The following is a 25,908-nucleotide window of genomic DNA, read 5'->3' as shown; positions in this document are numbered from 1 at the left end:
ACCAGTAGGCAACGGGTGAAGTGTCTTACCCAAGGACACAACGACCGAGACTGTGAGAGACTCAGGTAATTCTGTGAACACGTCCTGCTGAGGTTTCAAATCAGCACTAACAGCTGATTAGTGCTAACAGGAGCAGGTCAGAGGAGATATACTCGCTTGTGTGTTTTTGTGCCTAACAAACAGTGCAGTCTGTCTCCACTTCTGTCCCTGCATTCAGCTGTAAACACCTTCATTTGAAAATCCCATCTTCTCGTCTATAGCAGTGTTTAGAGGTAAACACACCTACTATACATTGTTAATGACTGAGTAATGTGAGGGTGACAATATGTCGAATTCTAAATATTAATTTGTAAGTAATGAAATTTGAAATTAGGGGGTAGGAACAGGAAAAGTGTAAACTTCATCCTACTCCTTTTTGAGCATAGACATTGTGTAGACAGAGATATTCATGAAAACGTGTTTTTAAGTTTTTTTCTTATTTTTTTCTTGTTATTTCAGTTATATTTGCATGTTCGAAATAAAATCTAACCGTCTAGGTAACAGAAAAACTGTTAGCCATGGATGGATAGAACAAACTATCCATCTAAGAAGACGTTGGCAGTGTTTGGTGAACCAGACAAACTTTTAGTTTTAGATTTGTGTTGAGTCTTGACCTCAACAAAAGACATGAGGAAGACATATATTTATCCAAGCCTGCCATCCAAGAAAGACTTTACAGTACAGGGAACAATCTGATATCCAACATATTAGTGCATAATCTGCAAACCAGTGATCACTCTCGAAATTAGAAACCAGAATGAATTTTAAAAAAATAAATTAAAAAGCTCTGGCACTGTTACTTAGAGAAATCAAAGTAAGACAGGAAGATCAATCTATTGCATGGACATGCATGGCTTCCAGCTTCCAGTGAGTCAGTGGACTGACCAAAAACATACTGTAAAAGCAACACAGGAGTCTTTGATGGAAAACAAGTGGTCTGATCTGAAATCAACTGAACTACTGTTCACCTATTTAAGGTAAAACTAAAGGCATAAACAACTGATGACAGCTGCAGTAAAAGCCTTTCCCTACAACAAGGAGCTTTGTTAAAAAGAAAGGACAGTAGAAGAAGACAGCACCTGATGGTTTTGATCATGCTGAGGCCCATTTCCACGCAGCAGTGGGCGTGGTCCGGCCTAGGCTCCGGCAGACCAGACACACAGTAGTAACAGTCTCCAAGGATCTTTATTCGTAGACAGTGATGCTCCTGAAACAGACAAACACCATAACCATAAAGGCAGAAAACCTAAGCAATGACTATACCTGAAATAAGAATTAAAGATCAGTAGAAATGAGAAAAAAAAAGGAAAACACAGAAAACATATCAGGTTATCTCTGAATTCCTTCTCTGACTGTGAAATTGCGACCGCCCAAGCGTGACAGTCTGAAATGTTCTGCAATCTAATATCAGCTGAGTCGTACACAGTGGATGTTGAATCAGATATTCACTGTGTTGTTTTGAATAAATATTTATTCTACTGGAGCGTCTTTATTCAGTTTTCATGAGTCCCGACAGCCATGAGAGGCTGTCGCAGAAGAGATGAGCTCTGGGCTCCAAAATCATACACGCACAATCAAACAATGTGGAAAAAGAAGAGCTGCAAAGTCTATTCTTATGCTTCATTTTCAGTAATTATTTTTATACAACTGGGAAAATAGTTTTTAGTGATAGCCTGCCACACAGAAGCAAAAATTAAAGAGTTTATGTTACCATTTATGGTGTATGTGCATGTATTTTTAACCAGCATCTTGAATGGTACACTCTATTGCCAGAAGGTGGCAGTAAAGGAGCTGAGAAGCTATCCTTGCAATTCCTTACCAGCTAGCTAGCAAGATGCAAGTCTGCCACAACAATGCAGCTTATTGCAGCTGCATTTATAGAACTCTTTAGCATTTAGCAAGGTTAATATACTACAATAACAAAGAGAGAACCCCAACGATCACATGATCCCCACGAGCGACACCTGGCGACGCTGTGGAAAAACACCTCCCTCATCCACAGTGACATCCTCAGAGTTTGCTTTCACTTAACCATAAAGCAAGTGTTCACAAACTATATATTGGGAAAAGTGTTTCAATCTAAATATTGATTGAACATTATAGGATCTATGAGATTATCAGTTTAAACTGGTCGCCTTTAAAGCTGACTTTCACTAAACAGTTCTATCTAACACAGTTTACCAAATATTTGAACAAAATTTGAGTCCCATCGTACAAAAAGTCTCCACATAATCAGCCATAAGTCATAAGATCAGGTGATGTAGTGTTTGACAGATGTGGCCCGTGGCTGAGGTGAGGCATCCAGACTCACCCTGAGTCAACGCTATGAGTCAACACACAACATTACAAATGTTGGCCAAGCTGGCGTTGCTGTTTGGGCCATTTTCAGAGGAGGTTCATAAGATAAGTGAAAGTAAATCAAAAGTTAACCACAGACAGGTAATCAGCTGTTAGGTAAAGGTTATTAACCTGATCCAGAACACACTGTTCCTGGATCTGCTAAGAGGTATCTCTAAAGAAATGTGATTTATTAATCCTTTAATGCACAGATGAGCGAATATTTTTAATGGGAAAATAAATTGATTCAAATCTCAAGACTAAAATCAGATTATATGCACATATGCATTTGGGATGAGAAGCTCTTACATGTGCGAGGCGGTCGAAGCGTGCAAAGAGTTCATTCAACATTCGCACCAGCTCCTGCGCTGACAGCGTCGTGGAGAGGTTTGTGAAGCCTTTAACATCTGCGAAAAGAATGCTGAATAAAATACGGAAATGTCACTTTAATATCCAGCTCACTTCTTAAAAGTTATGATACTTAATGAGGATGACATTTTCTGTGATGTCAGATTTTGCACATTTTACGTAAATGTCACAGTTTTGTTCTTAAGAGCAAAAACTCTCAAATGTCTTTAATCGGGGCACACACAGGTGTTTTGCTGTTGGACCCTCACCTGACATTCTCGTAGCGGTGGATGTAGATTCTGTGAAACTGATGCTGGAGGTGTTCGTCCTCTACATTTGTCATGTCGTTGATCATTTCCAAAACTACAAAACGAGGCAGGACTGATAACACCAGTCGTTCCTGTTGGGGAGAAAAATGAATCATCTCATCGCTTTGAAATGACAAAAAGACACAATACAGAACAATAACATAACATCTGCATATACCGACAAATCACAATGTGTTAAAAAAACATTGACTATTGAACTGTTTTTGTGATTGGCACTTCCATCCGTTAATTTGTCCACAGGGAGCAGACTAAGCAGAGGTGTTCAGATCTTCCTCTCCCCTGATGCCTCCCCCAGGTCTTTCAGGAGGACTCTGATGCTTTCCTAAGACAGACGAGACACTTCATCTGTCAGCTGTCATGCCTCGGGTCTGCCTGGGGTCTCCTCCCAGTAGGAGCTACTCAGAGCCTCCTGAATGATCAAGCTCCTCACCCTGTGTCTACGGCTGACCCCAGTCACCTCTCAGGAGAAGCTCACCAACACTGCTATCTGCGCTCCTATTTCTTCTGTCACCACCCACAGCTCGTGACCAAAGGTGAGGCCAGCATTGTTCACAGGCCGGTACATCAACAGCTTCAGCTTCACAGTCAGCTGCTTGAATAACAACAAATATCTGAATTCTACTTGAAGCCTTCAAATCCAGAGTGGACGGTCTTTTCTGAGCGAACCGGGTCCTCGGATTTAAAGGCGCTAATTCTCATTCCAGCCACTTCACACTCTGCTGTAAACAACCCTCGTAAAAGCACGAGGCCATCACCCCATGAACCACAACTTTGAGTTTTATTAGCTCAAACCTAACAGTCCAACACACTCCTGCAGCAGTTTATAGGCAAAGGTTTGTCCTGGGATCTCCCCAACCTTACACGGCAACATATGGAAAACAGGAAGTGCTGAGCCATCAGCTGATGTCAGCTTGCACTGAGATGAACGCTGATCAGTGTGAGTTCTTCTAGTACAGCAGCATCTACGTCCAGAAACACAGGAAGGAAGGTAAACTCTTCACATCATTACTTTAGATTGTTTCACTTTTAAACTAAATGCTTTGAACTACAGCTAAAAAGTGGAAACAGCCTTTTTTATGGATAAATTCAAAAACTATGTTTGATGTATGTAAATGTTTCAATAATAAACGAGAGAACATCAACAGTAAATTATCGAAGGAACAGAAATAAAGCCTTTAAAAAGAAATTACACGAGGGGCTGTGTGTGTGAGAAATGAATTAAAAAAGATGGCTTGAGCTCTGCCAGCCTAAGCTCCTCGAGCAGGATCCTCCAAAGCCTCCGCGCTCGCAGGAACATCACAAGTAAACGAGTTTGTGTTGTGATTTTTGTACTGACACGGTGCCACTTGGCTAAAGCAGAAACAGATTTGGAGTGGGAGCGATGCAGCATCCCTCAGGATTCTTTTGGCCTCGGGGAGCCGCACCAGAGCCAAGCAACTGCTTCTTTCAGATACTGAATACATTAGAACCAACCAGAACGTCACGTACAGTGACATCAGTACACGGCACGCACATGCTCAAAAGCCCTGCAGGTTTTTTGGAATATTTTACGCCAAAGGGATGACAGAGGGACAAGTCTAATAGCTGGAAAGGCTCCGAACGAACCAGCTGGCCCTGTTCTACATCTTAAAGACTCACTGTTTAAAAACACGAGAGGAAATCTGCACGAGGCGGGAGATTAGTTTTGCTCCCAATCTGATAAACAAGTTGAAAGAAATTTTGCACAGAATTTTGACATTAGAGCGGCGATCTGCCTTTTATTCTCTCTGGTGTGTCTTCTGGTGAGATTTTCACTGGAATGAATTTGTGATAGAGACTAAAGTGATATTCCATTTGAAGAGCTGTAAATCTTGAAGACAACATGATGGTTGCACGTGGGCACATCATGTTCTTTCCTTACCATGAATGCACACCGCGCTTCACTATGACTCAGCCCCACATACAGCACTCTGCTGTTGGAATTACTCACCAAAGAGCTCCAAATATGGATTAATCCGCAACTGCAAACAGTTCCCAAAAACTCTACGACTTGAAACACGGGCTGAGGGAAAATATATTTATATTTGATTAGATACATTCAAATACGCCAGGATACTACGAATAACGGGGCTGCAAGGTCGCATGATAGGAGGCGACCTTTCTCTAAGTGGCTGCAGTCACGCTTGGAAAGATTGTAAAAGGTTTGCAAATAATTGGTGTTTAATTTATAAATGAGCACAAATGTTTCCATCAGTCTGAATGATTCAGTCTATGAGCTCAACACGAGGGGACTCAACTGGCTGCCAGCTGGTTGTATTCTGGTTTATATTCCTATAGAACAGGAAGGCTGTGAAGTGCAAATGTAATAGTTAAATGTCAATTTCTGTTAAATTTCAATTTCTGTCTATTTAGACGGAAGCAGATATGTGATTTTCAATGATTTATCACTGTATTTGCTGTATTATCAGAAACAGATTGCGTATAATTGCTGGCTTGACCACATTCAATCACAGACTGATAACAGACCGACTCCGTTTTATGGCAACATTTGTTGGTTTTAGTGACAATGTTGCCATTCTTGATAATCTCATTTGGCACCAAAAAGAAAACACTGAAGTGAGGTAACTTTATCTTATTGGATAAAACAGGTTTTGATACATTTTAACTTTGAGGATGTAATTTGCAGTAAAAAAAAAAAAAAAGGTGATAAATTGCAATATATTTTAGTCCAAATACTCAGCATATTGCAAAATGTAACAAATCACACTAATATTGACAGAGTCAAGTATTGTTTTAATATTGTATCGTGAGGTGTCTGGTGATTCCCACCTCGACGTTACACTAGATCGTCTATAATTCTCTGAGAACATTTGCTGTCATCAGCTTGCACGGTTCCTCTGCAGTCACAACTGTAAGACAGCACACTTGTTTTTCTTCCCTGCTTGGCTCACAGATGAGTTTTCCAGTAAGAAATAAAAATGCAACCTTATGTGCACTCAGTGAAGCTGCATGATGCTGTCTGAGAGCCCTGGAGAGCCTCTTCAGACCCCGAGCACAAGTGCAAAGAGAGGCTGGCTGAGGCTGGATAATAGCAATGACAACAGTTCCATCGTTGCTGTAGAAAGAGATGTAAATAATGAAGCAGCGGTTATACAAAGATTGTCATCTAATACGTAAAAACAAGCATCGGAGCAAATTCTAACATAAAAATCACCACAATCAGAATAAAGAAAACCATCAAAATATCATGAACTCTAATCATTTTGAACCTTAACATACGATAAAAAAAGTTGGTCCAGAGGAGGGAAAATGCCAGTCCACATCAGCTGTTAGCTTAGCTGATACACATCCAAACGGTACATCTCTATGGAAAATAATGTACATGTTATCCTAGCAGTCCCCACGTTTGTGCATCTGCAAGCCACTTTGAAACCCACATCCATCCAAGCTCCCAGCTAATCACTGTTTCATCTGTTGTCATGGAAACCTGTTCACATCTAATCAGGTGGTCTTCCTGTTGCATTGATTTAATACCTTAATCAAAAAATTACTCTTCAACAATTCTTTATTTCTTTTCATCTTTTTTATGACACTTTACAACTGTCGTCTTCATGATAACAAACTTTTAAAACTGGGGTATCGTACTCGTCTTAGCTCATAAGTGGGCTGGACCAGTGAAACCAGTGCATAACGGTGCACAGAACACACCTCATACTTTACATTGTAGCCTCCCAGCATACAGTGAGCTGTACCAGCACCCCGAACAATACTTTTTATTTACATAACTAATCACCCTGACACAGTTCAGAGGGGAAAGTCCTGAGTGGACCCAACAGCAAAGCACTGACAGTTGTTAATGTTATGTAGTATTTTTTGCAAGCTTATGGCTGCAGTGGCAGAAAAAAACAAGCTAACTAAACCAAACCTAAAAAACAACCAGAGCAGCTGAAGTATCCAGAGGTAAACACTCACACATGACAGGAAGAGATACGATGCAAAAATAAAAAGGGATCATAACAAAAACAGAACCCCTTATCTTTAGCAAAGAATAATAACATATTGATAATTCATGCATCCAGCTACATGATCACTCAAAATCTCAGCTATATTGTTGTTTATGTTTCAGTCACTGGGATCCTGCAGCTTGTGATGGAGAGCAGAAGCTGATTGGACAGCTCATCTCTCTGACACACCACTGTGGACGTGACCACCAGCTAAGTGTGAAATGTGTAAGAGGAGAGCAGGTGCTTGTGTTGTTGAGCACGCACCGCCCCCTGCTCTCGGCACGCCTCTGTTGTGCTGTTGTTTTTGTTGTGTTGGTGTCTGTGCTGGAAAGCAGAGCAGTGCATCCACAAATTGAGGTTTAGACAGACAAACATTTCAGTGAAGCGTTGCTAATTCTTCGGCTGCTGCGTCGCAACCAAACGCCCCGGGCTTTGGTGGTGGAGTCTCACTGCAAGAAATGTGGATTTTACAGAGTCGTCCTGAATTCAGACTGAACCTTTGAACCCTGCAATGTGTCTGTGCTGCTCAATCACACGTCAGCCAAACTCCTGCTGCAATCACACAAGGAGCTCCATTTGAGCAAATAGTACCGCTTCCTGTCGCAGTACTCTGGGATAAAATATTACAATATAAATTCTATTAACTACATTATGTTTTGGAAACTCTATCAGCAGCTCTTCTCCCTCTCTTAACTCCTTTTGCCATCAAGACAGTAATCTTAGTTCCCATGTTAAACATAAACAAAAGAAATCTGCTGAAATTTTCAACTTAAGTGGAATTTCCAAAGACAGCATACGTATGCTGAATTTAGGTATTTTAGCATCACTAATTAACCTAACCTTGGACTGTGGGAGGAGGCGGGAGGTACCTGGGGAGACCCACACAGGCACAGTGACAACATGCAAACTCCACAAAGGCCGCTCATTTACAGTATTTGTACCCGGTTAATAAAGGTAAAGTAAATTTACAGGAGACAGACTTTGACATATATTCATCAAAGTACTCTGTGGCAAATAACTGAGCAATATAATCAGCCACCTCTCCTGTTAATCCTTATCCTGCAGATAATCTTGCAGCTGGTGTGAGATTATCTGGAGGATAAGTAGGAAAAAAATAAGGAAGGCTATCTGATTAGCAGTGACTGATCTTTCCAAATAAGAGCAAGGGGGTTTTGAAATAGTAAATGAATTGAGAATTCCGCAGTCATCTCAGACACATAACAAAATGTTAGAAATGCTAAAATCTTGTGTGTGGACAGGGGGCTGCAGAGTGTTTGCTCCACTGGACAGGGACCCTGGTTTGGACAGCTGAGAGCCAGCGGACTCAATGTCAGATCAGCTTTGAAAGTCATTAGTGAAGCTTGATTTTAGCTGAAAGCTGAAGCCCTCCAGCAGCTCACTGACAACGTCTGTCTTCATTCAGACTGTACCAAAGATCCACATGGACCTTGTGGTGGATTTTCAATGTAAAGGCTAATTTATAGGGCAGCACGGTGGCACGGTGGTTAGCACTGTTGCCGCACAGCAAGAAGGTCCTGAGTTCAATTCCACCATCAGGCCGGGGTCTTTCTGTGTGGAGTTTGCATGTTCTCCCCGTGTTTGCGTGGGTTCTCTCCGGGTACTCCGGCTTCCTCCCACCATCCAAAGACATGCAACTTGTGGGGATAGGTTAATTGGATAATCCAAATTGCCACTAGGTGTGAATGTGAGTGTGAATGGTTGTCTGTCCCTGTGTGTTAGCCCTGCGACAGACTGGCGACCTGTCCAGGGTGTACCCTGCCTCTCGCCCTATGACAGCTGGGATAGGCTCCAGCACCCCCCGCGACCCTGAAAAGGATAAGCGGAAGCGAATGGATGGATGGATGGAGGCTAATTTTGAGTTCATCTGTATTATAACCTGCTTATTACTGCTTCATTAATACTGTTTTTCTTTAGAGTTATTACACTGCAGCTGTCAGGGAAACATCCTTTCATTACTCTTGTCAGGAACAGAAAAATATTTTTTAGACAGCCAAATGTTAAGCTTTCATTTTTGAGGATCTGATGTTGTCCAATGTTTGCTGAACTAAAACTCTAGCAGTGCACCAGTCAGCAAACACCATCTGCGTGTCTTAAACATTTGTGAACCCTAATGCAAGACTCAGGAAACAAGAATGAACATTAAGCATTCTCAATGCTTAAAGAATAATGATTCTTTAAGTCCAGAAAATCACAAAGTCCAGAAAGTGTTTACAAAGCGCTAAGGCACAGACGCTACAACGCTGACGTAACAAATGACAAGGGAAGCGACAGGAAACAATAACAGAACCCTAATCCAAAGGTAACCTAAAATTCAAAACGAATCCTTCTAAACTCAAAACCTTATGCGGTGTTCACTGTTTACTGATCAACAACAGGAAGTTTGTGAGTTATCTAAAAATATAGATATTGGTTTTCTGCTTGCAGCAGTATGATCCAATCTTCAGTTCAGTTCGATTCAGGTTTATTTATATAGCACCAAATCACAACAGCAGTCGCCTCAAAGAGCGCTATAATGAAGACCCTACAGTATTCTGGAGAGATGCTGTAACCAGAAATGTGCCACTATGTTCCTGGAACACATTAACAGAAATAACAGAGCCTGATTGGATGTCATTACACTGTTCTTTTCAGGGGCGGGGCCCTGCTTACTCCATTACAGCCAGCCCAGAGCCTTCCAGGAAACATGACCACTGTAAAAGCTTTCTGTGGCTTCTCAGAGCTTCACTGTCCACTCCAGCGCATACACAACACTATCTGCCACTGTGTGTGTGTGTGTTTGCTTATGTGTGCGTGCCTTCTGTTTGTCTGACTCACAGCGCGTGTGTTGTCTTATTAGATTGCGTGTTAAGTGTGTGTGGAGCAGGGGCTGCATGCACAGAGACACAGTATGTGTGACAGCATTGAATCAATGCAGCGTCCATGTTTTTCTGCTCTCAGAGGACTCGTTAGCGGTGCTGCTAACACTCGGCCCTGTTAGCTAAAATCCATAATTTGTTTTGATTCTTTTTTTAAAGTCGCCTCACGCTGAGCTTCAGCATCAAGCAGCAGAGGGTGAAAATGTGCACTTCACACATCATTCTGCTGTAAATTAGAGGATTTCGTTGCTGCTGTGGTGCACCAGTGGTTTGTGAAGGTCATTTAGAGGTCACTGCCCAATATCTCTCACTGGAGTTCAAACAGGGGTCAACCTGAAATAGTTTCAGCAGCGGCGTATGAACTCTCACTGAGCAAACAGCACTTAAACAAGTCTACAAGGAGCATTTAGCATGCTAGCCATGCACACAATAGCAAGTGCTAGCATGTTGACGGTATTGAGGTACGATTTGCTCACATTTAGAATGCATATAAACCACCATGATGGATTCTCAACACTTCCAATACTTCAACCACAGATTCAGAATTTGTCTGATGTGGTGATGGTGTGCATCAGCTCGAGCACAGGCCGGAGACGCGGGATTAGAAATGAGTACAGCAGAGGGACAGTTTGAGCAGTTTGGAAATGAAGTCAGAGAGCCGAGACTGAGATGGTTTGGACATGTGCAGATGAGGGATAGTGGATATGTTGGGCAAAGCATACCGACAATGGAGCTGCAGGGCAGGACAGAAAGAGGAAGACATCAGAGACGATTCAGGAGGACATGCAGGAGTTCAGAGGTCGTTAAACTGAGCAAACAGCCTGAGTTTAATCCTGGGTGTCCTGAATATCTGAGCCAAACTGTGTTCCAGTCCATCCAGATTGTAAAGCAAGCATTTTGACCTGGTGGTGATACTAAAGGAGTGCAAACAGCTGTCCCTACAGCCCTGCTGCTAGCACTCACACAAATCTTCAAACCTGGCTCTGAACACGCATCCTAAACTTGCTTTCATTCTTTAAGTGTCTTGTGAAAACACACAGAAAAATTTAACTGCTGCAAATGTATTAAACAGAACACAGCACAGACAGTGACTAACAAATCATCCGAAGCTTGAAAAGTTGCAGGAGGCAAAAAAAACTTGTCTGCGGCTCACCTGTCTCTGGTTCTCTGTCTCGAGTCGCAGCCGAGCTTCGATGCAGCGCCGCGTCTCGAGGAAGGCCTGACGCTGAGCACGGTCAGACAGGTAACTGATGAATATCCCAGCAGTGTTCATGCACATGAACAACACAGCCTGAGCTGCTATCTAGAACACACAAAAAGAGAGGATTAGGAGATTTGCTTGTTGACACATTTTGGAGTGCAAGAACCAACATTCAAAGCTTCTTTGTTTATATTTACAAATATTCTGAGGCAATTTTATGTCTTTATTAATTAGGCTGAAAAGGGGGAAACATCTGCACAATATTTTTCTCCAACTAAATATTTAATTCTAAAAATATTTATGAAAAGAAACATTTCAATTTGTAAGATCTTCATCAAGCATTTATCAAAGAGAAAAAAAGAGCATCTTTTCAAATCAGTGCAAAACAAATATCAGGCAAAAATCACAACAGACTTTAAAGCAGTTTGTAACACAAAATACAAACTATCATCTTATATCGATTATCTTTGTATTCAACACAACAACATTGAGGAAAATCTTCAGCTTTTTGCCCTATTCATCTAAAAAATAAGAGGCTGAAAAGCAAATTAAAAAGATTGCAACGAGAAAATCTAATCCTTAATAACAACTAGAAGAACTTTATCATTAAAAGTTTTTCCTGGAGAAACTTCAATCCCAATATTAGTGAGGACGTTTCATAAACGAGACCTGTCGGCTGCCAAGTATAAATAAAGTGTATGACTGTAGAAATAAGTGACGTCATCACTGATGCGTCTCACAGTAGATCGGTTACATTTAGCAATGCAAGTTTTCAACCATCTCTGAGTTTTTCCAACATAGGAAAAACCACGTGGGACTTTTAATTACTGTGACTAAAGAAATCACTGAAAGGAAGTTGTGCACATTGGTATCTGCCATTTAATTTTTTTAATTGTAACAATAACTAGAAATATATAGACGAGAGAGAGAGAGAGAGAGAGAGAGGGGGGTGGAGGCCGACATTCAACAGAGGAACCCTGCTGATCTCCAGCTGTGCGATCGGGGAGGGGGTCCTACCGGCATCACACTGGAAGTCACATGAGATTATTTTCACACAGAACAAAATGGTCCTTTACAAATGTGCCACCGTAGCCTGACGAGTCCACAGGTACTGAAGGCTAACATGTGGAACTGCATGGAAACTGACAAACTCAATGAAATGAATTCAGATCAAAGCTTTAAGTAAATCAGTAACACTGTGACGTCCCTGTCGCATCGAGTTGGTTTTCTATGGTTTTTCTGTTCCGTGTCTTTTTCTCCACTTGGTTATCTTGTGCTCACTTCCCTTTTTTTGCACCTTATTTGATTTTTTTTCTTGCCAACTTTTTGCAGCAGGTCCATATTTTTCTTTTTGAGACGCATTTTACAGCTTTATCTGAAATGCATTTTTTAAAATAAATCACTTTAGCAAAAAGTTATATGAAGAGCTGTACAGAGGACGCCATGACCTCAGAGTACTTTAAGATGCATACATAGTACTCAATAAAATATGATGGCCCGAGGTGATGTGACACGATGAAAGGATTGTTTGCTCGCTGCAGTCCCCGTGGTGTAATCTGAAGAGTTGTGACGGTGCTGCAAACTGTCACAATCTCCCTTTATGTTTGTGGTGATATGTTACACAGTCTGTCACTTATTTTTACCATTAGAGCTGGATGTGACCCAGGAGCAGCATCGAGACTTCATGCAGTTATAAACTGAGAGAGGCACATACAGTGAGATGGTTTAAAGGCCTTGTAGGCTGGAGAGTTTGAAGGGATTTGACGTCACACTGACGTCTGTCATGGGCAAGAAATCAAATCAGTGAGGGGAAGTCCAGAAAAACTGCAGGAGCGCTGTCAGGTTTAGTTTTCAGTCACAATAACTCGTCTGTCAGAGATCCCTCATTCAAGCAACTTTTATCTCACAGTGTACAAATGATTTCTGTTTACAGGGAGCAGAAGCAAAAATAGAGCCACTACTGTAAAAGTTGGTGACAGCCACAGTGATGTCAGCCATTAAGAGCTGAGCACTTTCACTGGCCTCATCTTTAGTGTTTTAAACCATATGTCACTTGTCAGGTGAGCCCAGACAGGTACTGATCATCTGTTACACCAATGAGCTTTCAACCACCAGTACAAGTCAATGATCTATGACATCTATTTAACAGCAATCAGACCGTCTGGTACTTGAGCAGGTAAGAAAGGTGCTAAAACATTAATTCTGGAATGAGTGAACATTCAAACTCCTGCTTCACATGTACCGATGTCTATTCACCGTCTATGAAGACCTTCTAAGGACTGATAGTTCCATTAGAATAAACTCAAACATGTAATATGTATCAGTAAATTAGGTTTTCGCAGAGACGTTTGTATTCTTTCAAACACTTTAAATACTCTGAGCTCTGAACTGTAAGAGCTTTAGGTTAAGTGCAGGTTAAACCAATGAAGCCAGTCTGACATGTACATTAATTACATCATGACTATGTTTGGATAAAATATGTTTAAGATATAAATACATATTCAAATGAAAGATTTGTAAAATATTATGTTATGTCTATGTTTTATTAGGGCTACATAACAAGATAAGTCAGTATCTTGATTTGGCTATGAAGGAATCCTCGCCTACGTTAGCTTAAAGCACTAATTATTCATTTTTGGCCACTTGGGGGCAGCAGAGAGAACTGATTTGGACTGGCAGGAGATGCATTAATAATAATCATTTGAAATTGTGTTAATCTTCTCTCAATGGGAAAGGTTAACGAGTTCTGCAGAACTGATCGTGCTTCTCTAACTGAACTCTCATCCATTACATAAAGTCTTTGATCCATCCTGATACAAAAATATTGATTCATGCAAACTTTAAAGCACTCTGCTCTGACACCCAACAGCAATCCAGAAATTCAGAACACTGTAAGTCTTTATATGAAAAGCAACTCTGAGTACAGAAATGTGATGATCTGTAACTGGAAAGGGAGCCAAAACTGTACATTTTCATGTTTCATATTATGCGTGACTGTAATTTAGATTTATGAAGTAATTTCATTGTAAAAACGTATTTAACTATGGAAACAAAAAGCGTACTCGCTGAACAAATGAATCTACCGTTAAGGCAGACTTGAATATAGTCTAAATTAAAAAAAGGAATCCAGAGAGCAGCTGTGTAACATTTAAACTAAACTCAAGCGTCTTCTTTGAAATTTCTGTGAAAGATGACAGTATAAACACTGAAAGCTTTCATCAGCTGTGAGCACATAAAGTGATGTAGGGCTCGGCCCGTTAAAAGCATCGGACGTCGGGCTGATGTAACAGTAAGCAACACGAGCGTGTTCCTGAGCAGCACGAGGGATTTCACCGCCGCCTGACCAGCTTCCTCCTACCTGCTGGAGCTTCACATGATGCAAGCGTTAAAAACACTCACAGAGGAAAACCCTTCACAGCTTTCACCCGACTTCCACAAACAGCTCTTCAAACAGGACAAGGATTTCTACCTGAATTGTTTTGTTTTTTTTATCATACTTCAGTTGGATGACACTGTTTATTTGTTGTACTCTCAGAGGGTTTGTGTACATGGGGAGTAATTATAGTCACGGGCAAGTCTGGACAGGACTCGAGCATCTGCTACCCTCTACAGCAGGGCTGCCCAATCCCAGTCCTCGAGAGCTACTATCCTGCAGCTTTTAGATGCATCCCTACTCCAACACAGCTGAATCAAATGAATGGCTTGTTATCAGGCCTTTGCCAAACACGATGGCATGCTGAAGAGGTAATCAAACCATTTGATTCAGCTGTGTTGGAGTAGGGATGCATCTAAAAGCTGCAGGACGGTAGCTCTCGAGGACTGGGATTGGGCAGCCCTGCTGTAGAGGGTAGCAGATGCTCGAGTCCTGTCCAGACTTGCCCGTGGGCACCCCTGCTCTACAGTATCTCTATAAAGGTCACACAGGACGGCTTCTATTTCCTCACACAAAGATTACCATGTAGAGTACCTGCAGGATACTGATAACACCGCTGATCCATAAATCAATATTATTAGCCAGGTTGATGAGATTTGTGCCTTTTAACATCTTCAGACAAATTACCAACTGGAAAAAGTGGTACATCTCCAAGGCCCAGAACTCCAGGATAACGTAATAATGGACTGTATGTAGAAAATGACATTATGTTTCGAGGCCTGTTGCCATTTAGTTTTTGGGTTTTTTTGTTTTTTGATGTTTTAAATCAGGGCTGGATGGGACTGAGAGGCTGGCAGACATCCACCATAAGGCCTTAGCCTGGTTTATGATCTGCTTTAACATGATTTAGACTATGGAAACATGCTGTACATGTAAATCATCAGGAACGTGTTTACTGAGGTCATCATCATGCAGGCACATTTTTCTCTATATAGTCTACGGTCTATACAGGTTTTAGCCCTCTGAGCTCATCATCGGGATGACCCCGACATTAAAAGATTCTTTGTTGTGTGTCACTGTGATTATTGTTTTTGTCACCTGACTGGAAAGACTCTTCAAAAATAATCAAAATGACGTATTCCAATAACATCAGCGATGACTTCGACCTTTCAGGGTTAGCATGGTTCCAGCTTCTTGTGCAATCTCGAGGTCGTCTAAGGTTTGTGTTTATGTGATGTATAGTGTGTGTAGTCCACCAACACAGATGCCTTTACTTCTTTAATTTATTAACAGATCTTCTTCTTCTTTTGTCAGCTCCCTTTAGGACCACAGCGGACCATCTGCATCACGTTCACCCTTCCTCCAGTATGCTCGTCTGTCACTCCAACCCTCGGTGTCCTCCTTCACTACATCCACGAACCTCCTCTGAGGTCTTTCTCTCTTCCTCCTGCCTGGCTGCTCCATCCTCCACGTCCTTTGTCCAACATAACCACCGTCCCTCCTCTGCAATTGTCCAAACCATCTCAGGCTCTCTGACTTTAACTCCAAATCATTTAACCTGAGCTGTCCCTCACATACCAGATACATTGCAGAAAAATAAACACACTTCAAAAAAGTACAGAATGAATTTTAAGAACATTTATTGTGCAAAACTTTTTTTTAAATAAATGTTACTTTGGGTGTTTCAGTTCAGCTAAAATGTTCGCAGCCAGGTACCTCGCAACATGGATCGAGTGTCTTAATCATATCGTTAAAGCCGCTTTTCTCCACTCTAAGAAACGGCACCACAACTACACGGTAATGGCATTTGTGATATCCACCGCTGATTTGTTTTCTCAGTGCCTTTGGAAAAGGCTTGGAAAATATCAGTCTGCTGGTGTGCAGGGCCACTTTTTTCTTTCCATTTAACTGAATGGGTGTTTGTGGAAAGCGCAGTTTTTGGCTTTCCTCATGTTCCAAAAAGGTGCTCCGTTTAAAGGTGATAAAACAAATTACTTGTATATCCTCTCTTCACTATTACTGTCTGAGAAACCGTCCAACTTCGGCAAATCGTCCTACCCGTATTATAATTTGACGGCGACTTGTGACTAATACAAACCCTAACATAACCATAAGAAATATTCACAATGGGTTAAAAAAATGATTTAAATTTGGGGATTTTGTTACCTACGGAGCCCCGCAAGGGACATGGGAGAAAAAAAACAATTAAGATGGACTTTTGCGAGATCTTGCAAAACAAACTCGGGATCTCGCAAAACTTTTAGCTGCATTCTTCGGAGGCCGCGCCGAGGCACGATGTGCCGGGAGAGCGATGTTCCTCCCGGCTGTAGTAGGTCTCGACCTCCCGTTAGCTTCGACATGGTGGGTGTCAGATCTCCGGAAACGTCGCAGCACTTTTGCAAATATGTGATGTCTTGTAAACCGAGCAGATATTTGACGTTTATACAACTACATTCACGCCTCAAAATATCTTAAAAGTTTATTTTGTGACCCAGAAAGAGTAATATTACAACTAAGTAGCTGCCACCATAGTTGGAATTCAACTTTTGTGAATTCCGAGTTTCTTTTGCGAGATCTCGCAAAAGTTCATCGTAATTTTTTTCTCCCATGTCCCTTGCGGGGCTCTGTAGTTACCCGCATGCGCAGCATACGTGCATAAACAAGGGGTAGGATGGTTTGTGAGGTAGGATAGATTCCCAGAACACCGGCATAATATGCAGATGATATTTTTCTGCTCAACATCCGACTGCTTAAACCCAAACCAGGTCCATGTGACCGACGTCGCACCGGTCTTCTTTATGAGCACCTCCTCCTCCCTCCCACCTGTAAGCTCCATGCTTGCAGCCGCTGCCATGCTTTCGACCAAAACAGGCGCAGTTTGATGACACCATCAACATGCGCTATCGCGGTAGGACGGTATAGTCAAAATCTCTAGCGTTGGCCAAATTGATATCATTTCTACCGTATACCGTTTATCCCACCGGCCCACCCCTACCTCTGATGTACTCATGTCTAATCTCGTCCATTCTGGTTACTCTCAATGAAAATCATGACATCTGCAGCTCAGCCTCTTGTCCTTTTATCAGTGCCATCATCTCTAAACCATACATCAGAGCACGTCTCACTACCACCCTTTAAGCCTTTCCCTTTCCCTCCTGTTGATATCTTTCTGCCACAGATCACCCCACACTTGGCTCCTCCCACTGCACCCCACCTGATAGTGGATATATTAGACACAGGGTGCTGAATGTGGAGCTGCAGATACATGCACATAGTGAAGAAGCGTTGCAGTGACAGAAGAGGAAGATGAAGAAGAAGGTCAACGAGAAAGGAATCTGAACAACACCACATTTAAATGTTTCTTTCCAGCTTAGATGAGTCTCATTGACACAAAGCACGCTGTAAATCAAAGTGATCAAAAAGCTTTAAAACCGTTTCATTGCTCCCCGCCTGTCTGTCTTTTTCAAAAATAAAAGACTGAGAGCTTTTGCTCCCACACTTGAGGCAGAATTGTGTCACAGATGATAAAAACCTCAAAAAGACAGTTCGGTGTCCTCTGTCGCTGAGAGAAGTGCTCTGCCGCTGTTTTCCTCTGCAGTGAAATTGCTGCAGTGAGAGCACATTTCAAGAGGAAAAAATGGAGCATGAAGAGGGGATTTTCTGATTTCTGGTGCTTTTCACAGCAGGGTTGCTTTGCAGAGAGCAAGTTGACATTTCATAAGGGTGCTTTTCCCAACTGCCCGAAATCCTCTCCATCCGTCTGGATTGATCTGGATGGATTGGTGTTAACAGAGACGAGAGCCTGGCAGAAGGAGGAGGTGGTGCAGAATACTGTAAATTCCCAAATAAATAATGTCTGGCATCCATTTAACCTCCTTGGATAATATATACAATGAATAATTACTGTCATTTAGTTAACTGAGGCTGATGTGGTTTTCACATTAGCACTACAGCCCTGAACCTTTCTAGACCAAACAAATGTGTGAATGTAAATATCCAAGTCGGTCATTACCCTGCCAACCCCGCCAATGTCAAATTTAAATCCAACAAAACAAAGGATCTGATCTGAATCTGATCTTGAACAAAAATAGAGGAAAACCGGCTCAGAAAAGACCCGAAGGACAGTCAGAAGTACGTTTCACCTAAAACAAGGATCTGTTTAAAACGTAAACAGAGCAACACGTGTCACTATCTGGGACCACATCCTCAGTTACGATGAGCAATGAAGGATGAAGGTGTACTAATGAGGGGCATGAAAATGAGAACAGCAGGTATTGGTGAAGAGGGCATATATAGCCTGAGGCTGGAAGGGGCGTGAATGAGGTGTGGTCCCGCTCCTGAAATTCAGATAATATCTCCATTTAAAAGAATAATGGTAAATTCCCAGAAAATACATTTCAAATATACCGGTGACTGCCACTGGTACCCCCTCAGCCTCCTAAACTCCTACATCGTCTCATTCCAGAGTTAAGACATTCACAAGATTATCAGAAATCTTGACCTTTGACCTTAATGTCAAAGTAACTGCGATTTGAAACCATTCTTGAGTTAGTGCATTCATAAACTTGGGTCTCCATGCCAACTAGCCACTCACCCGCCCGGCCAAGCCCAGCAGGCGATGACAACTTCGCATCAGCCTTTTAGGATTAAGGGGTAAAAACATAAACATTGTACTGTACTCTTAACTAGCTGCCTCGAGCTTTGTAAGCAAGTAAGTAAGAGTCTGAGTGTGCTGGACGAGCTTCAAAGTTTAGTGTCAAACTCTGAAGCTTCAGGGTTTGCACCAGTAAAGACTTCAGGACTGGTTGCTGTGATGGGAGGAGGCGCTAATGTAGCACCGCACTGTGTCACACAAAAGGAGCACACGTGCAGCTCCACCACCATGACGGAGAGCTGTTGTTCTCGTTCACTTCCAGCACAAAGAACAAGTTAAAGAAAACGCACTAAAAGAAACGGGTGAAATATATTCCCCTGGTTCTATTCTGACTTTTTTACCATTTTGAAGGCTTCTTTACAGATTTAGTAACTTGTTTTATATGTAAAAACTGATGTTAACAGTAGCCTAACTTAGACTCCTTAAAAGTCCTTAAAATACCTTAATATCACTATTAAAAATCTACGCTCAGTATCAGGGAACATGTATATACTGCCCCGTAATAACAGGTTCATTTATGATTTACCTTGTTAATATTCTTTAAATGACACTCTGAGTCTATCATTAAAACAATACAGAACACAGGATGTGAAGCTGTCTCTGGCTTCAATTCAGATCCACCTCAGTGCTTTCTGACTTCAGGTCTCCAAATCTCTGCTTATATAAGTTGACCAGCGCTGACTTCCCACCTGATCATCATCACAAACCGCCTTAAATTTCTAGAATCTTTCCATCTTCAGCAGCTTTAACATGCTGCACACCATTCTGCACAACGAAGCTCAAGCATCCAAGAAAACCAACGCTCCCACATTTAAGGAAAAAGGAGCCTTTAAGCTTGCATTCGCTAAAACTTGTATAAATTTCTCGTCATTAATTCAGTTGATTCGACCCGCCTCCGCTTCAAATACTGCAGCAGGAAACCCTGTGTGGAAAAAACCTCCTGTAGGCACTTTCACATTAAAAACTGAAAACATGTAGGAGTATCAAAGGCTTTTTTCCTTTAAGCGACACACACACACATGCAGCACCATCCTTCTGCCAGTCTTCTCCCCCGAGGCTTATCACTGTATCTCACAGAGCATTACGGTGTGTTACTGTGCGTTATTGTGAATCTCTCCCAGGACGCTCTCAGCATTGATTCAATTTCTTGCTCGCCCCCCCCCCGAAGGCCTCTGCTCCTCCCACGGAGACAAAAATTAAAACCACCGTAAGCTGCGGCAGCTGTGGCGGCATCCATGTTGTTTTGGAAAAGAGCAGCGCCGGTTTGCCATAAAGGGCATCAGCATGGAAACCGCCGGTGCACTCATTAAAGGGAAATGCCAGTGATGTGGATGTTTTTAACAAGACCTCATTAGGAGCGCTGGGCCGGGAAGAGGCGCTGCTTATAAACAGCTACATGGAAAATAATCAGGCAGGGTTAATATTAGTAATAATTAACATAATGTCTTCAATTTGATTTAACCGTGAGAAGGGCCGTGCACCGTGACAAATAAACACACATATCTGTGTCTTTGACCGGCCCGCTCATGTCTGTGACAGGCGTCCAATCTGGGAGCTCGCCTTTCAGTTCAGTTCATGTGGTTTTATTTGTGATCTTTTATTTACTGGCAAATAAATAACCGAGCAATTTAAATCAGCTGTTTCTCCGCCAATGGTCTTAAACTCTACCTTCATGGACCGCAGCTGGCAACGACAGTCCTCGTTCTCCTCTGCACCCGTTGTGGTGCACGGGAATCAGCTTTGGTTAAAGCGAGTCCATCCAGCTTTGGGACAAGAGACTCCCTGGAGGGCCAGCTGAGAGACACTGAGGAACACTGTGACAGCGACCTGGTCAGCCTTTAGGGCAGAGGTGAACTCCAGGCCTCAAGGGCCAGTGTCCTGCAGGCTTTAGATATCACCCTGGGTCAACACACCTGAATTCAATCCAATTGTTTTTTATACAGCACCAAACATCACAACAACAGTCTCCTCAAGGTGCTTTATATTGTAAGGTAGACTCTACAATAATACATACAGAGAAAAACCCAACAATCATATGACCTTCTATAAACACTCCCTTTTAACAGGAAGAAACCTTTGGCAAAACCTCTGGAGAACTTCAAGAGATGTTGAGGAGCTAATTTAGCCATTTAAATCAATGCTGGATCAAGAACACATCTAAGACCTGCAGGACACCGGCGCTTGAGGCCTGGAGTTCCCCACCCCTGCTTTAGGGAAATGGAAAACCGTAAGGAATGGGGGCAGCTGGATAAAAGTGATGGAACTTCCAAAATAAGAGGATTGTCTACAAGTAAATCTGCCTGTTTTCACATGTATGTGTGTATAAAACCAGCACCCGGAATATGGATGTGCAAGGCTACGTGCATGTGTGCACACAACACGAGTTCAGGAAATAAATATGCATGTGTTGTTCAGCTTCACTAATCTTCAAGTCATCAAAAGAGAGAAAACAGACGGAGTGCATTTCAGTCTGTTGCTGTGACTTTAAACGAGAGCTTAATGAAACTGTACATTTGCTCTAGTTGATCTCCTCTCCTTCACTTTCCCCCTGGCTGTGTGTTTGTGACTGAAAAGCAGTGAGTAATTTTACAAATATAAAAACAGATGGACAATTTCGTAGTCTTATAGGCCTCAAGAAAAACTGTGAAAAAGAACGAGGAAAATATTATGATCCAATACGCCTCTGTTCACCTCTTACAGCAGGCTGCAGCGTTCATGGCAGGTGAGGCTGTCCTGCTGCTCTCCTATACTTCCATGCTGCTATGCTTGTGGGGACCAACACTCACTTTTGGGGACAAAATGCCAAAACAAATACTATGTGTAAGAAACTGTGCCTACTGTGCATTAGCAGCAGTGCTCCAAGGAGAAGTGTGGAGGTGTCACATGGTCACCATGTGAAGCAGTTTTCATCTGTTTGTGTTCAAGAGCGCTGACAGTGATGGAAATGTGGATGCTGTGTTTCCTGTCAGTTTTCCTTCTTAGTATCACTGTGTTGTGTTTGCACAACAAAAGCTATATAAGTGTCGACTTGTCTTGTCCTTTTTCGGTTTTACCTGCCCTGTGTGAAACGTAGTTACTTTTCCTTTTATTTATTTTTAATGCCATTTTTTTTTATATTTTAGGATGAAGTGAGGATGTGTAGCAAAGCTACAGCTATAGTAAAGGATCAGCAGTTTGAAGCCATTTCACTCCGTAGACACCAACAGCTTCTCTTTGGTGATGTGAGTGATGATGATGCCATCCCTGTCGGCTTCTCTCGCACCCTCGCTCAGTTTGGTTTAACACTTGTTGATAAGACTTTAATGAACAGTTACTGTAAACGAGCTGTTTTCTCTTGGCAGAAGGCCGCCCCTCCCTGAGCCTGGTCCTGGTCCTGGTTTTTCCTTCCCACTGTCGCCAAGCGCTCGCTTAAAAGGGTCGTCAGATTGTTACAATGTTCTTTATCCCACAAAACAAAGCGCCTTGAGGCAGCAGGCGTTATGTAATGAAAGTGAACTGAATTGTGCTGTTGTCTTTTTACTAAGCTTCTTGGCATACGACACAAATATAACACAGCAACACTACAAGAAGCAGACAAGAAGATAAAGGCTAATGCTAAAAAACTGTGTCTTAACTGTTAAGATGCCGTTCCTTCTTTCTACAGTGGAGTCAGGCATTATTGCAATCCATGGATGACTCTGCAGAGACAGTTTATAATGACCCAAGATCAAAAAACAGACCAAACAAAGACACGCACGCTGCCGAGAACGAGACAAAAATGTACATCTGTGACGTGCTGAGGGAAGAAGTGAGGTGAGGATGAGCGTGGGAACGTGTGAGCTTGTCACATCAGCAGGATAATCAGTAAGCGCTGATGTTTAACCCAACGAGACGAGGGAGCGGGCAGACTGCCAGATCTGCCACGAGGCGAAACACAAACACCCACCCCGTATCAATATTTCAGAGCTATCAATTACATTCCTGCTCAGCAGCTGGCCTTCTCATTTTACATTCACGGTGGAGACTTACGGATACCAGAGGAAGACGTCACGACAGCACAGGCAGATTTACAAGGTGTGGAGGCCTCAGTTTAACCTGCTTTTAGTATCTGATGACAGCTGTATGAAAACATGCGAGAGGAGCAGGCGGCTGAGAGCGGCCGAGCTAAACCCCCTGCAGCCGGCGGCGGTCTGTGCAGAGAGCACCCCTCAGCCAAATGAAGGGATTTATTCTGCAGCTCAGACGTGTGGAAGAGGACAGCGAACGATTAACTCAGATCCGCAGATCTCTGCAGACATGATGAACATACTCCAGTCAACACAGGCCTGTCAAAAGATATTACATCTGAAATATGACGTGTTTAGGTCGGCCTCAGTTCATCGGCATCTGATGTTTGCACAGAAATTTGCAGAAAAACAAAACTACAGCTTTGTGTATTTGTTCAGTGGACAAACGTTCAGCATCTATTCCAGCGATACAAATATGTCTGGGCACGGCGGCTTTAGTTTAATTAAACCTCTGCTCACTCGAAGAACCTGATTTCAACATCATTGAAGAGATGAAGGGTGCTGTTGCAAGCTTTGCACAGCACGAGATTCAGTAATTAGCAGAATCAAACAAGGAGATTTCCAGCCAATCTACGAAAAAGCTCCCAGAGCAATCGTTTTATGATCATCGGTGTTGGCTTATTAAAAATTTCATCTGTTTCCAAAACTTTGCTTATTTTAACTTCTACCTTTGTCTAAAATAGACACAGATTCAAAAGATCATCAACAGAAATTTTGCAAGAGAATTACAAAGTCTGAGTTTGTCGTGCCCCCAAAGTACCAGTCAGGAGAAAAATGAGCCAGAACAGCAGGAGCGTTTCCAGGATTTTGTAAATGGAGCAGCACAGGAGGACCGACAAGCAGTCTCCTGCAGACCTCCATAAACATTGTTATAGCCCCATAACACCACGATCGTATCACTGAAGCACAAGATTCAGATCATTTTACTCTATCGTTTGTTTCGTGCTGTCGCAAAATAAACTGCTTTCGGCAATATTTTTTCATCGTTTTGATGGTCACTGTAGTGGCTATATTAATTTCTTAAAGTTCTCTCTTATATTCAATATAACCACACTACGGACGGACAAGCGCCTGTTTTTATGCGCTGCCGTTAGCAACAACGACGGTAAAACCATCGCGTGTCCGCTTGTTTATTTTCCACATATACCTTTCAGAATAAAGCTCAAGATCCTGTTGAGACCTTTCAAATTAAACCGAATCACGTGAAAGATGCAGAGTGTTTACGGGTGAGAAGCAAAAAAGAGCCGTCAGGTGCTAAAAAGTAAACCTTAGACTCAAACGTTAGAACAGGCTTCTCCCCGCAGCACGCCGTGTAATAAATACTCACAAAGAAAACGACGGCCGTTACAACTTATGTCTAAAAATGTATAGCTTCATGCATCTGTTAAAACACTCGACTCCAGCTACATGACGCCCAGCTGGAAACACTTCACGCAAGTCGAGCTGCCCGAGATTCACAGAATTTACAGAAAATGTAAAATTTTTGTGATTTATATCGTTATCATACGATAGATGTCTTATATCGGGATATGAGATTTTGGTCATAAACAGCCCTAATCACAGGTGATTAACGATGGCGGCGCCTTGTTTTTCATTGTCTGGTCAAGAACAGGTGTGTTCAAACATCAAAGTAGATGTAATAAATTAAGGAAATTGGAAAATAAGGGCAGAAATGAGCTTCCTCCGAAGGGTGGCTGGCCTCTCCCTTAGAGATAGGGTGAGAAGTTCGGCCATCCGGGAGGGGCTCCTGGGCGCCTCCTGGGTGAGGTGTTCCAGGCATGTCCCACCGGGAGGAGGCCCCGGGGCAGACCCAGGACACGCTGGAGAGATTATATCTCTCGGCTGGCCTGGGAACGCCTTGGTGTTCCCCCGGATAAGCTGGAGGAGGTGGCTGGGGAGAGGGAGGTCTGGGCCTCTTTGCTTAGGCTGCTGCCCCCGCGACCCGGCCTCGGATAAAGCGGATGAAGATGGATGGATGGAAAATAAGGGAATCGTTGTTCTTTTGGGGTTTTTGATGGGGTTTTGTTTGTTTTTTTTGGGGGGGGGGGGGGGGGGGGGGCTGCATCTCCCACACATAGTGGTGAGGATGTGTAGCAAAGACTAACATGGGTTTAGTGTGAGAGCCACCACTGAAATTAAAGTTAACAGTTGCTCCCCATTCATTTAATAACATGACTGCCAGACACGCTGCTCAAAGGGCCTGTTTGACATAAGTGAATATTGGGCCCTGCACAGATCACAAGTGGTGCCAGCATCATGTTTCACAAATTAGAAAATGATCGTGAGATGATTCAGTCAGAGAGTGTGAGGGTTTTTATTCTAGCAGAGTTCTCGTATTGACTCTGCTGCCAAGTGGGAAACCTCACCGAAGTATCTGCTGCTACAGCCCGAGCAGCAGGTTCTGAAAAACAGATTTTTGTGACTAAATCATACATATTTTGTTTATTAGCAGCAATTATCAAAACATCTATATCTCACATTTCTATTATACAGTCTTATTTTGCATAGCAGGGCTGGGATCTTGAACTTTAATGGTCAGGACTGATTATTATGACAGATCCCGGGTCAGTTTTGTTAGAAGCTGGTGATTTAGAGGGAGAGAAAATGACTCTATCATATACACATTGTTCTAATGGTGGATTCATATTAGACATTATTTGTATTAAACGGTTTCAAATAATGAGGTCAGTGCGTGTGGACGCGCCTGACGAGTCACTGCCTA

General features: G+C 42.4%; 1 protein-coding gene across 2 annotated transcripts in view; it reads right to left on the bottom strand.

Annotated features, from left to right (window-relative positions):
- adcy8 (adenylate cyclase 8 (brain)) overlaps positions 1–25,908 on the bottom strand; it is a 127,565-nt gene that overhangs the window by 66,240 nt on the left and 35,417 nt on the right. For both annotated transcript variants that reach the window (XM_085256037.1, XM_085256038.1), the window contains exons 2-5: positions 11,066–11,215; positions 2,994–3,124; positions 2,686–2,797; positions 1,119–1,246 (exon numbers count right to left, since the gene is read on the bottom strand). In XM_085256037.1, coding sequence (XP_085112163.1) covers positions 1,119–1,246; positions 2,686–2,797; positions 2,994–3,124; positions 11,066–11,215 — 521 coding nt within the window. The remainder of the gene's footprint in view (positions 1–1,118; positions 1,247–2,685; positions 2,798–2,993; positions 3,125–11,065; positions 11,216–25,908) is intronic.

This window comes from Mchenga conophoros, linkage group LG18, assembly GCF_057382185.1.
Source record: "Mchenga conophoros isolate Kocher_MC1m ecotype Shallow Benthic linkage group LG18, M_conophoros_male_GT1.1, whole genome shotgun sequence".
In the NCBI taxonomy this organism is placed as follows: domain Eukaryota; kingdom Metazoa; phylum Chordata; class Actinopteri; order Cichliformes; family Cichlidae; genus Mchenga; species Mchenga conophoros.
The sequence above is the reverse complement of the archived record's forward strand: the minus strand, read 5'-3'. Positions and strand labels throughout refer to the sequence as shown.